The 14,233-nt window shown below is 39.9% G+C and overlaps 1 protein-coding gene across 4 annotated transcripts in view; it reads left to right on the top strand.

Moving 5' to 3' along the window:
* Positions 1-14,233, top strand: part of TEC (tec protein tyrosine kinase) — a 46,802-nt gene that overhangs the window by 4,939 nt on the left and 27,630 nt on the right. For 2 of the 4 annotated variants that reach the window (XM_032686254.1, XM_032686256.1), the window contains exon 2: positions 9,123-9,305. In XM_032686254.1, the coding sequence (XP_032542145.1) occupies positions 9,168-9,305 (138 nt within the window). In that variant the 5' untranslated portion in view covers positions 9,123-9,167. Of the gene's footprint in view, positions 1-5,216; positions 5,308-8,989; positions 9,306-14,233 lie in introns of those variants that run through there. The other 2 variants (XM_032686255.1, XM_032686253.1) reach the window with 2 other exon arrangements.

Here is a 14,233-nt window from a genome sequence, read left to right as displayed (position 1 = left end):
AACAGGAGTAGATTGTGGCAGCCCAATTTCTGGTGATGCCTCTTCTGTAATATCCTTATGTCTCACTATAAGTAACCAGAGTGGAGTTATATACCATCAAGCATTAATGACCACATTGCATGTCACAAAGACTTAAAGCTGAATGTTTTTCCTTGAGACAATAAATGTCTTGTGACACCTGACAAGTGCCCTCATTCCCTGTTTAACTCACAACAGTTGAAACAGCTCAACATCTGAGAACTGACATCAAGGAGAGCGGAGTAACAAGCTGCTTTGCTAGAGATGCTCACTACCTTCCATTAGCGAGAGGAAAGGGAGAACATGAGACCACAGCACTGTCTCAGTTGTGTTTATTTACAGATTCAGTAAGAAACTTTTCCCCTGAATTAATACTTATATTTTGATGTGAGTGAAGTCCTTTGGTATTCCCTGTTGCTTAGGCTGCACTGTATGTGAAAAAAAAATTCTTTAAGGTCATAGCCTGGCTTTTCAGTCCTGTATGTGGAGACTTTATTAGTAAGTGGCTGAAATGCAAGTAAAAGCAAGGAATTCTTTAACTACTTCCCATGTGCAAGCAGGTGTTCAGCCATTCCCAGGAAAGCTGGGCCCCATCATGCATAACAGTTTCTTGGGAAGACAAAAGTCATAACTCGAAATGTCCCCCCCTTCCTCCTTCTTTCTCCCACTTTATATACTGAGCCTCATGCTATATGGTACAGAATATCCCTTTGGTCAGTTGAGGTCAGCTGATCTGGCTATGTCTCCTCCCAGCTTCCCATACACCTCCAGCCTCCTCAGCAATGTGGCAGTACAAAAAGCAGAAAAGGCCTTGGCTCTGTCCTAAAACTGCTCAGCAATAATAAAGCCATCTCTATATTATCAACCCTGTGATCAGCACAATTTCAAAACATAGCCCCATATTAGCCATTGTGAAGAAACTTAACTCTACCCCAGCCAAAATCAATCCACATAACAGGGTAAGAGACTCTGGAATCATAAGATAAGAATGCTGACCTTGCGAACGCCACTGCTTTGCCAGCTGTGGGAACAGTAGTACAACATCTCAGCTGAAATGTGAATGGTCATTTATTTTGTGTTCAGTCTCCTGTCCTTGTTTTGTAGTGGAGGGAACATATCCTGGTGAAAACGATACAGGGGAAACTTGACAAATGGGAACTTGCAGTATTTCCTCTTCCCACTTACTGCCTTGGGTTCTGACCTGTGACTTCAGATATATCAGCACTGTCTGTTGGGGCTGGTCAGTTGCTCAGTAGCTGCAAAAAAGCAACACTTATCAAGTGACCTTATAATACTACCTAAAAATGAAGACTTTGAGGGTAAATATATCCATTAGTCAACGTGAGATGTGGCCAGTACTTCATCATCTGAGTCAACTTCACAGCTTTTTCTTCAGTAGAAATTCCCCAGTTTATTATTGGAGTATTTCTTACTGGGCAGCTTCTATGCAGTCTAGAGGGTGGAGAACAAGTAGTTCTTTAGTAGCTGGAGAACAAGTAGTTGTTTAGGGGAAAAAAAGTTCTTGGAGTGTTTGGAAAAAGAAGTAACTGAGGAAGTATTAGTCATTCCCTGTGTATAAAGCCAGTCATAATTTGTATGTATTACCGTCTTTTAGTTAGACCATGTCAAAAGAGTGTCTTGAATATTAAAATAAATTAAGCTTATTTTTTGTGTAATAGATCACGTGCTCACCTGAGATTGTATAACATTTGAAAAAACTAACTCAAATTGTGAAGAAAGTGAATTAACGGACTCCTTTACTATAGTTAAAAAGAAGGATACCCTCAGGCACTGTTGATCTCTTTCCTTTTTATATTTTTCTTCCCCATAGATGTGATTTGTTTTGCTCAGATTTACAGTTTTGTGTACAATAGCAATTGTCCTCCTACTTGATGGTGAACTTTAGGGTTCCTAAAGAGAGTTAGTTCAACCTCTGATTTAACAGAGCTTTTATTTTTCCAGCCCTCTAAACCTCTGGCTTCCTGGAGAATTAGGAAAAGCTTTAGCACAAGCATCGCCCATTTCCTTTGCCAATTTCATCTTTGCCTGTTTCTTTAGTAAGTGGGTGTTACTGTTTCTCTTCCCTTCTTATCGGCAGGGGATTTTTAGAAAAAAGGCTGAAGCAACAGCTCTGCTTTATTAAAAGTCCATCCAGTCCCACAGGCCAGCGGGGTACTGGTGGAGGAGCCTTGGTCTGCGTAGAAGCAAAGTATCTAGACTGCTCTTCTGGAGCTTCTGCTCCTCCAAACCAATGCCATGCCAGTTTGGAGATAGTTCTTCCATTTCCCTCTCTAACACTACTTTGAAAAAAACTTGCCAGAATAAAGAGGACTGTTTCCTTTCGAAGGTACATAAACATGTAAGGGGGACCATATATATATGGTACACCATATGTCTCTTCCCAGTTCAGACCCTGACCTTCCCTTCCTGTTCTTACTTTATCTTTTACCTCTTCTCTGTCAGCTGAGTGTCAGTTGTATTTGTACAAGTAAACCAAACCAATATTCTTCACCAGACCTTTATGCTGCACAAGTGAAGAAGCAAATCTCTTTGTGCTCTGCCTCATCTGGCCAGCTCAGTCAAATTCCTTGCAGCATCCTGAAGTCTTGATGATGGCACCACAGAGGCAAGAGCTACTGGATGTCATCAGAAAATTAAGTTTGCCGTTTCCACTCTGCTTTATACACCGTATTTAGAATAAAATAAACCTGAGCCACAAAGTTTGTACCTGGTAAAGTCTGCCATCTCCTTTTTAAGGGTTAATGTCAAATATTGATGTTTCAAAGTCTTTCTTTGTGCCTTGCTTTCACGTGTCCCAAACTAACTTTCAGCTTTATTGTCTTGCAGCAAAGAACATTACAAATGATATAAAATGAAGGCAAAATAGTCAATGCAAGTTTATAGATATTACAGAGCTTTATGTGGAAGAAATAAGAAAAGCTATGAGTACTGGACTCTAGAGGAATGAATAAAAATAGAAGTTGATGAAGATAGTGAAAATTGATCATTCCATCCTTTGTGTGGTATCCCATTATTTGGTTGCTAACTCAAAGTTATTGCTAAATAACTTAAAGAAAAAAATGCCCATGTCAACATATTTTCTATATCATGGATGGTAATAATGTAATTTTTGTTTCATAAAGCAGAGGTTCCTTTCCGAAATAATTTATTCAGGAAGAAGGTGCACTATAAAGCTGTGAAAGGATAATGTAATAATTGGAGTGTATTGCTTACAGGAAATCCAAGTAAAGAGCAATAGCTAAGTTTATAAATTATTTGGAGACATGTACATGTCATTCTCCTGAATCATCACTGTAAGGGGAAGGAAATCCTTTTGGTGCTCTTACTGCTTTTCCTGAGCTGTTCTGTGCACTTAGGCTCTACTTGTCTTTTGTGATGGTCGATGAGTTGATCCTCCAGTTTGGTGTGATGAACCACCTTGATGCCAACTGACCCTATCTAAGAGGGACCATCATTTTTCATCATTGTTTTCTCTGCTTACCCCAAGTACCTAAGTTATAATGCTAAAAGGAAACAAATGCTTGTATTTTGTAAAATGTAGTGAGCCTCTTTCCAAGGAATTTTGGAAAACTGGTTCTAGTTGCAGTAAAATACTCCTTCTGTGTGCTTACATGAGTACATTTCTGCTGAATAAAGGATATTTTGCAACATCACGTGGTTATCTCAGAATCTCCAGTCAGAGTTGTCACTGAGTTACCCCTTAGCCTGTTTACTTTTTAATCTAAATTTAGTGCAGGCAAATATGAATCTAATTTTTGTAGGGTTTGCTTAGGTATAAAATTAGCCAGTTATTGTTTGGCTGATTTTCAAAAAGAGACTAAGGTTTTGCAAACCTTTGAGTATAATTTTGAAACTCATTAGAAAATAGTACCCCAAAATTGCATTTCTCTCAGTTAAAAAAAATCCAAACTTGCATATGACAGAAGTTTGTTCGGTTTCTGAGAGTCTGCTGTTTAAAAAAAAAAAAAAGGAGAAAAAAAGTAAATATAAGTATTTTTTTACTTCTCCTTTTTCTGGCATATGATACGTTCCAAATATTATGAGAGTATTTTCCCCCTCAATTTGAATTTTAAAATTATGACAGATTTTGCTAAGTTATATTTCATTTGTATCTCTGTGAAATTTACCTTTCAAATAGGCATTAATAACAGTTGTATTTTATTTTTTTGGAGTTTGAATTTGCAACCTTAAATGTAGGGCAAAAACACAATACAAGAGTATATTTTGCAACCCTTGCTTACACTGAGTAGTAATTATTCAAATAAGCCTGTGCTGAATACTTATGTACATAAATATTCACATGTAACTCAGTTTGTAGTTTCGTGATAAAGCAACAGAAGCTCCATCAGAAAAACCAGGGTAAGGAGTTCTCCTTTCTTCTTCCTTCTGTCTGCACTGTTTCTTCTCTCTACCCAGAGCAGCTCATGTTGCCTATTCACTTACCCCATTGCAGCCATTTGCAGTATGACCTTGATCAGCAAACTTATCTGAATTAATTTAAATGAAGGAGGAAAAAATATTCTGAAAGACTTACATATTTGAGTCAGAATTACAAGGCACCACCTGTGTGTTTAAAATCGACATTTTGATACTTTTAAAAATTGAATTAGTGAATAATGTATAATTTTTATTAATGTACTGCCCTAGGATATAAGTTTTCAATGTTAAATATACAGATCTGGAATTGCTACTGGTTTGAATTGATGTGTCCCAAATCTGAAAAAAGCTATTGTGCAGGATGCATGAAACCCAAGTCAGAAAGCTGGGGATGTTGATTTGTTAGAATGGGCATCTTGAATGCTCATCAGCTTAGCATTAAGACTTTGTACTAAAGGACCCAAATTCCTGGGGAAATGTTAGTATTACTAACGAGCTGTTGAAACTCAGAAAACAGTTACACCTTGATTTTATTTTTGTTTTGAGCCACAAACAAATATTTCCTGTTGGTGTTTGGTTTATGGCTGTTGTGATGTGTGTGTTTTTCAGAGTGCCTTTTTTCTTGTGAACCCCTCCATGACTATGTGTGATACAAAGCTTTGTTTCATAAAAAGTGACAATAACTTATTATATTTGGGTCAGAGAAGCCCTGGTCAGATTGGGATGCACTTTCTCTTTTCTGTCTACTAGAACTTCCACTGGGACTTTCATACATTTATTGAACTGTTTGAATGTTACAGGTGCTTACCATCCAACCAGCTTACGGTGACTAATTGTTTCAATAAACAAACACAATCCAGGAGCTGGGAGTGGGAACCAGAAGATATATGGATAATGTTGAAACACCTGAGCTTACCACATCACTTAGTGCCTCAATTTTCCCTAGTGAAAACTGGGAAAGCTGACATGGCTAAGAAGCTCTGTGTACAAATGAAAATGTACTTTGTGCACCTTGACCAATATTGACCTATCAGATTTATCTGAACAGTTGTTTTCATTTGTTTTAAGAGAGGTGTGTGGTGACTTCATGGCTCTATAGGTGAATATTTGTATAATGTGAAGGTAGTGCAAGTTGATGCATGTATTTCGATACTTAAAGTTGAGAATGTTTTCCCACCCTAAAAAAAGCTGAGAATCTGTAAGTCTTTCTGATTTCAGTCATAATTCTGAGTCTTTAACATCTCTGCAAATTAGATCATGTTTGTTATCATGTAGCTAAGGTTGGCAGGGAACAGGGCAAGTTCTTGGCAGAAGTCATACTGTTAAAAGTTTATATGGGTGTCAGCATGAAATTCCCACAGCTGTTTATAACAAGATAACAATGTGTCACGCAAACAGCTTCATGTTCTGAGGGATGTCTGGGAACAATGGAGTATTTGGGGAGGAAGTATGCAGAAAATGTCTAAAACTGTACTGAAGAAAAGCAGTGACATATGGATTTGATAAGTGGCAAGGGTGACTGTTACAGGGGCTTCTTAATGGAGTATTGGAATTTTGGAAAAGAACTTCCAGAATAATGAGTGGGGGTGCAGTTGTCCCAAACCTTATTTATTGAAACAGAAATGTGTCTGGAGCCACTGACTTGGAAATAACCTCAAACAAAACAGCTTTCTGTGACCAAATGCAGATTCAAAGGCTGATCTTGTGACCTAGAAAACTGGTTCTAATCTGCTGAGATCTCCATAGCAGGGCTAATTCAGTGTAGCAACCAGGTGCAGACATTGACCAATTACATTGTTGATATTTTTATTTTTTAACCCCAATTTTGTCAAAAGGATTTTTTTTCTCTTGTGTAATGGTAATGTGACCAAAGAGGGCTGATGAGAAATGAAATATTTTAGCATTATCAGTATTGAGAAATCATAGTTAATTTTGCATCCCTCTTGTGCTTTCCAGTGCAGCAGTCTAGGGATCTCTGAGATCCCGGTTTCTAAGATGAATAATAATTATTTTTTTCTTAAGTGCCAATGGAGAATTTTTACTATGGAGAACAGAATAATTGTTTTGAATAGGAGAGCCTGTGATGGGAACCCTTAAAGTTTTGTGTGCATTAAGCTAGTGTGAAAGTTAATACTGGCTTTTAATTTTTTGAACAGTGTTTGTATTTTCAGTTTGTGGTAGTATTCTTCCTTCCACAATTACCTTTAAGATTGCAAATTTATTTTTAGAAGGACAATAAGTCAGAATTGGACAGCTTTAGTAGTTACAGAATATATTCAAGACAATTACTATCAAAAAAGATCTTACCTTCTTCCCAGCAATGTGATGTGACCAACAAAATGTATGTGTGTATATATATCAGAAGAAGAGAAATAACAAAAAGAGATTATTGATAGCAATCACAATTTCCAGTCCAATTATAGTCTTTTACTTATGCATCCTAACCTGGTCTTATTTTATGGTTCCATGTAAACTGCAGAGTAATTTTTTTAGCATATGCAGAGATATTCATTGAAAAGGATATTTTAAAGCAGGGAACAACTACATCCAGCTGTTGAAATGGCGGGAGTATGGGATATGAGAGCTTAGCCAGGTGGTGCCATGGGCATGTCTGGCAGAAAGCGAAAAAAGGGAAAGGGAGAAAAGGATTTCTGGAACAGCTTCTCCACAGGCTCTCCCACACCTTTCATTCCTGCCTCTGTGCCACCTCATTTGATGAGTCCATGCAGGCAGCTGTCTGTGCTGCGTGATGAAATGTCTGGTTGGATCCCTTCCCTAGCTTGCTTCCCAGCCCAGTGGGAGGAATGCTTGCACCAGCACAAGGCAGGGTGGCACGACAGGGCGGCGGTGAGCAGGTGAGGGAGAAGGTTGGCTGTGTCTAAGCTGGCATCATTGCAAAGAACAGAGAGATTGCCTGACAATGTCTCTGGCAGGACCCTGTAGCCAGATTTGCAAACAAAGTAACTGTGGGTGAGATTTTTTTTTTATGTACTCCTACGTCTGTGCTACAGGTATCAGTCATGGTGTAGAACTTCAAAGCATCTAGACGTTACTGAGCGACCAAAACCATCATAAGTAAATTACTTGATTTTGATGGTCAACATGAAGTCTTTCTAAACAGAAGATGGAGGGCATATCCTTAACATTTTTTGAAAAATAAACTTTTGTTCTTTGTTTTTAAATTGGCTTCTAAACTACCATTTGTGTCTGAAACTTTTCTTTAATAATTGGTGTGAGTTTTCAAAATTACTGTACTGATGCATCTCAGGCACAAAGGCTTATAGTAAATGGGGTTATGTCAGGCTGATGACCGGTCACTAGTGGAGTTCTCCAGGGCTTCATCTTAGGCCCAGTGCTCTTCAACATCTTCATAAATTACTTGGATGCAGAACTGGAAAGTATACTAAGAAAGTTTGCCAATGATGCTAAATTGGGAGGAGCTGTTGAAGGCAGAGAGGCTCTGCAGAGAGACCTTGACAAATGAGAGGACAGGGCAATTGCCAGCTGTATGAAGTTTTAACAAAAAAAAGTGCCAGATTCTGCACCTGGGATGGGGCAACCCTGCATGTACATACAGGCTGGGGAATGAGAGGCTGGAGAGCAGCACTGTGGAAAGGGACCTGGGGGTCCTGGTCGATGGCAAGTTTAACATGAATCAGCAGTGCCCCGGCAGCCAGGAGGGCCAACCGTGTCCTGGGGGGCATCAGGCAAAGCATCACCAGCTGGTCAAGGGAGGAGATTGTCCCGCTCTGCTCTGCACTGGGGCGGCCTCACCTTGAACATTGTGTGCAGTTTTGGGCACCACAATATAAGAAAGATATTAAGCTCTTAGAAAGCATCCAAAGGAGGGTAATAAAGACAGTGAAGGGCCTTGAGGGGCAGCCATATTAGGAGTGGCTGAGGTCACTTGGTCTGTTCAGCCTGGAGGAGACTGATGGGACACCTCAATGCAGTCACAGCTTCCTTGTGAGCGGAAGAGGAGGGACATGCACTGACCTCTTCTCTGTGGTGACCAGTGACTGAACCCAGGGGAATGGCCTGAAGTTGTGTTGGGGTAGGTTTAGGTTGGGTATTAGAAAGAGGTTCTTCACCCCAAGGGTGATTGGATACTGGAACAGGCTCCCCAGGGAAGTGGTCACAGCAGCAAACCTGTCTGAGTTCAAGAAGTGTTTGGATAATACTCTCAGGCACATGGTATGATCTTGAGGCTCTCCTGTGCAGGGCCAGAAGTTTGATGATCCTTGTGGGTCTCTTCTAGCTCAGGATATTCTATGATCTTCAATTTTACATATAGAACTCTTTTGCAAATGGCATGTATACATACACAGACCTTAGCAATTATAACTTGTATGCAGGTTAGGACTTTGTGATAAAGAGCACAAAGGTACACTCCTCTTTGCCTGAAGCACATTTCAGACTTCTCACCCATGTTTTCTGTGACATAGGCTGCAGTGTACCTTATTTCATCCCAGTCACGTACAGCTTTTGGCTTCCAGGGAATGCGCTAGTTCAGACCTCAGCTGAGCAAAACCTGAACTTTTTTGTCTAATAATTAACTTTTGTAAACTTCCAGATGCTGACAATGAGCTCCAGCTTTCTGTATATTCAGGCAGTTTCATTTACAAGTAGAAGCTCTTTTTACTACAGAAATCTCCAACTCTGTGATCCTCCAGAGATGTAATGATTTATTCCTCTTGTCTTCACAGGAATTGATGTTCAATGGCTAGAAAGAGAACTCACAAGGGGCTGAAATGAATATGACTACTATCCTACAAGAGATTTTGATTAAAAGATCACAGCAGAAGAAGAGGACTTCCCCCTTAAACTACAAAGAGAGGCTTTTTGTACTTACGAAGTCTATGCTAACATATTATGAAGGTCGAGCAGAGGTAGGAGACACAGATTTATACTACCAAGTACCTTTGTTCCTTTTTGCTTTTATATAATATTTGCTTTTTTCCTACTATATATCATACTGTCGTGAGCAGATGGGGGAAATGGTCATTGGCGGGAAGGAATGTGAGCTGCCATTTCTCTTATTTACAATGCAGGTTGACAGAGGTGTAGATAACTTATCTGGTAGTCAATTTGAACCGGTTCTCAGAGCTGTAGTACATTGCCTGGATGGCAGAAATAACAGAAACCAGCATTTATAGCTGGTCATAAAGGCTTATTTCTTTCTCCAGAGAGATGAAAAATCACTGCTTTCACAAAGTGGGAAAGAGATGGAAAAACTTAAAAATCATAGTTGCTTGTGGCTGTGTTTACTGTGAAGGCAATGACTTTAACATCTGGGAATTAACTGGGTTCGAACAGGAGGAGCATTTGATAGGAGCAGTGCGTTGCAGACCAAGTTCCTCAGAGATGAGATCCATTAGAGTGGATCATGCAACATAATGATTGAAGTGAAGCTGGAAATAGTTTATCTTTAACCACACAAACAATTCATCCCTGTTACCACTTTCTGTGTAAATTCAGTAACACAAGAAGTAACTAGTGTAAACTATGCAAATCCTCAGACCAGCATTTTTTCAAATGAGCTCCAGACTCAGTTTCATCAAGGTCACCTGCCCCCAGCGTGCCTCGTCATATCCTTAGTGCTGGGGGTGCGATTTTCCACTTAACTGAGGCTCCTTTCCATATTTGTCAGAAATGCTGAAGGGGATTAAAATGGCTACAAAATCTAGGGTAACATGCTGTTACCAGCATGTTGGGAAGCCATTTAACAGTTAAAACTTAATGCAGACAACCCTACAACCTCCTGTGTTGGCTGTTTTACCTCTAGTGAAAGAAGAGGGTACAGGAGAGAGCTAATGCTTACTAAGCATGTTTCTCTGCCAGACCTTGTGGTTGCACCAGAACTGAATTCACCATGCTACAGGATGACAGCAGTCGGTGTAGCTGCCATTCTCTGACACAGTCAGGGATTAAGAACAAGATCATAGAGTGGCTGGGGTTGGAAGAGGCCCCTGGAGGTCCTCTGGTCCAAGCCCTCTGCTCAAGCAGAGCCACATAGAGCTGATTGCCTGGGACCAGCTGGCAGTTGAATATCTATGTCCAGATGGCTGTTGAATATCTCCACGGATGGAGTTTTCACAACCTTGCTGAGCAACCTGTGCCAGTGCTTGGTCACCCTCACAGTAAAAAAACCATTGTTTTCCTGATGTTCAGATGGAGCCTCTTGTCTTTCAGTTTGTGCTCACTGGCTCTGGTCCTGTCACTGGGCACTGCTGGAAATAGCCTGTCTCTGTCCTCTTTGCACCCTCCCTTCAGGCATTTTATGTCTCTCTGGATGGCAGCATGACCCTCTAGTGTATCAGTCACTCCTATTCTGGTGTCATCAGCAAACTTGCTGAGGGTACACTCTGCTCCATCATCCAGACTAGACCCCTGGGGTACAGTGCTACTTACAGGCTTCTGACTAGACTTTCTGCCCTCTGGGTCCAGCTCTTCAACCCTGGAGTATGAATTCGTGTGTTTTTACTGACTGTGGAGTTGAGATATGTATGCTTTCTCTCTCAGAGAATAAAGAGGTGGGGGCTAAGAAGCCCTCTGAAACATGTCTTGCGTGCTTATCTTGTGTAGGCTCATGTTCAGAACAAATAGAAATCTAACAAACAGGTTTTGCAGGTCTACTTGTCACCCTTTAAGAAGTTACCACTCCCGGCTTTCCCTTTCCAGCTTTCCTGATCCTCTCCAGGTTAATGTCCTCTGGCTAAAATACCTTTCCAAGAGACTGACTTGTGGATCTGTCTGAGAGGGGGTTTGAACTATCAGTTTTGTTTGCAGTGAGATGGAGTAGGGCTGCCCATAGTGCCCTCAGCTGAGGAGGCAGTAACTTCTTAAAATGTTACAGTTTAAGATACAGACAGTTGGGCTGAAATATTACGCCTACACTAGGCCATCCGTTTGCTGCTGAAACAGGCAGGTTCATCTCATCCATGTCCTAGCCTTGCTAACCTCTCCCATTGACTTGAATTGGACCTGGCACTTCTTGGAACCCATACTGCTCTCTGAAAAATATTGCTGATCATAGAATGACCTGGTTTGGAAGGGACCTTGAAGATCATCTTGTTCCAACCTCTGCCATGGGCAGGGACACCTTCCACTAGACCAGGTTGTGCAGAACTCCATCCAACCTGGCCTTGAACACTTCCAGGGATAGGGCATCCACAACCTCTCTTGGCAACCTGTTCCAGTGCCTTACCACCCTCACAGTAAAGCATTTTTTCCTAGTATCTGATCTAAAACACTCTTTCAGTGTGAATCCATTCCTTTCTGTCCTGTCACTTGTAAATATCTCTCTCTGTTTTTCCTGAAAGTTCCCTTTAGGTACTGGAAGGCCACAACTAGGTCAGCAGAAAGATATTTGATCTGGTTTTACTTTTTCTGGATTACTGTTCCGCTGGGTTAGCAAACTGCCTAAGCTGGGTGCAGGATCTAACAAGCGCCAGAGGCTGTGCCAGGCAGTGGAGGAGAACAGGATGCTCCGATTGTTGACATCAGCAGGTTGTTAGACTGGCTCAGTCATGACACATAACTTTCCAGCCTAAACCTATTTTTGTTTTCACTGTTCTTCTCATTTTAGATTCTTTAAAACATTAATCAGCATTTTATTTTATTAACAATATTGTTTGAAAATAATGAGCTCTGATCCTAGAGGGGCATACTGAATATTTTTTTCTGTTTGAAAAAAAAAAATTACTGTGTGACTAAGATCTCTGTGACACAGTGGTAGTTATTCCTTTATGTCACTGGGCAACTTAAATGGATAAAATGTTTGGGGGTTTTATCACTTGTTTGGTTATTGTTTGTGGGTTCTTTAAAGTCCGTTACAGTGGCATTAAATTTACATTTACAGTAAGACATGCATATTTTGGCTGAGGTAATTTATATAAAGGGGAAAAAAGTTACTAGAGATCAAAATAATTCTTCCCCCTCTGAATGGTTGGGGGTTTATTGCTGAAATAAATGTGAATACTGTTTGAATTTAAAGACATGACAAATGAAAGGATGATCTCATTTCGGGCTTGGCGATATTCAAACTCCAGATTGGTAAGATAAACATGGAAATCCCAAGCCAAGAGGATCCCACACCCTCATTTTAATCCCATCACTGCAGTGGTAGCAATCTGCCAAGAGTGGCTGAGTTCTGCTCCTCTAGGCAAATGTATGATTCCCAGAGTGGTTGTTGGCCAAACTGAAGTATTTTCTTTTCTTCCATTTAACTTCTATGGGAGTTCAGTAAAAAGTTCAAGAAAACCCCAGGGTTTGTGGGCATGTAAATAATCATACCACTTCTTTTTAAAACCAAGTTTAAACTAAATCTCGTTGACCAGATTAGTCAATACTCAAAGTGTGGGCTGGTCAGGATTTTAAATAAGGTGACAGAATTAGATATTTGCTATGTCTGATGACAGAAATGGAACATTTATGGCAACAGAAAGCAGTCAACCATAACAAATATTGTTCTTGTAAACACTGCTGAGAGATTAAATTGTTCTTTGCAGCTGGTAGTCAAGCATCACTTGCTCTTTGACCAAAACTGCACTTTATAGAAGCATTCTTTGTTTTTTTCTGTCCTATGTCCTGACAAAGTGCCATATTACCTACTTGGAGCAATTAATGATTATCTCTCAAACATGACTACAAGCAGCAGGCTAAAATCTTGTTTTAACTTGCTCATAACCAATTTAAATCTTTCTACATGTGCTTTCAAGCAGATCAGGCTCCCTGTCATGGTACAAAGTGCCTACAGTGAAGCTGGAACTGCACTGCTGCTATGAGAAGGAGAATTATAGTTTCTGCATTTAGAAATATTGCACTACTGTAGGTCATGGAGGAGGTGTGTGAACTATCGATGGAGCATAACTACACAATTAGTGAAGAGACTGAATTTCGAGACTGATTTCAAAGTACAGAATCCTGAGGAAGGAGAGTCCTGGTTTAGGTCACCCATGCAAAGCTCTACAATTATGATTGATGCAATGAGAAGCCTACTTTGTGTAGGAAGTCAGTAGGACCTTGGCTCTTATAGTTTAATTTCTTCTGGGCATTATGCTTTTGGATAAAAAAACTGAAGAAATATCACTTTTAGGTTCGTTAAAAAGATGGACGCTAAGAAGCTTGAAAATAAGGATACATCAGGAAGAAACTTGCCTTAAGCATCATGGAGATGAGTTTTTACTGTCAGTAAAGAGGAATATTTTGTTTAAGCTGGGATGTCTTCTGGTTTTGTTGTTTTTTGTTTTTTGTTTTTTGTTTTTTTCTTTTTGGTCATGAATTCTGAGAATCAGTAAGTGTAACTGTTGGGGAAATGCCATCATTGCACTATTGAGCAATATTGGGCTAACAATAATTACAAGTATATAAAAAGCTGCGTTAATATTGTTTCATGAAGCCCTTAATGGTTTAGCTGCTGTCATTATTGGGAACAGTATTTTCTGTATTTTTTTCCTTAATGTTGCAAAAGTGGCTAATGAAATCTGAATGTGATGGGTTCCATTTTTAATGAAGATAAAAGTTCATTGTAGTAAGAAATAACTCAATCGGTCTCCAAGCACAGAGTACTGGTCATGAATGTATAAAAATAGGGAAGAAGTAAAATATCTTCCTATTCTGAGTATGCAGATGTATACTGAATACGCTACAGTCGGAAAGACTTAAGATATGTACAGTGTTCTCAAATATACATTGTAGACTTACCAAGCCAGCTTTAAACACATTTATGTAGACAGTAGTAACTATGGCGATTTGAAAGTGGGAGCTGGTAGGCATTTTTTCATGAACTGGCCCTTGCTCTTGAGAACTGCTGCAC

Source organism: Chiroxiphia lanceolata, chromosome 4, assembly GCF_009829145.1.
Source record: "Chiroxiphia lanceolata isolate bChiLan1 chromosome 4, bChiLan1.pri, whole genome shotgun sequence".
Taxonomy (NCBI): Eukaryota; Metazoa; Chordata; class Aves; order Passeriformes; family Pipridae; genus Chiroxiphia; species Chiroxiphia lanceolata.
The sequence above is the reverse complement of the archived record's forward strand: the minus strand, read 5'-3'. Positions and strand labels throughout refer to the sequence as shown.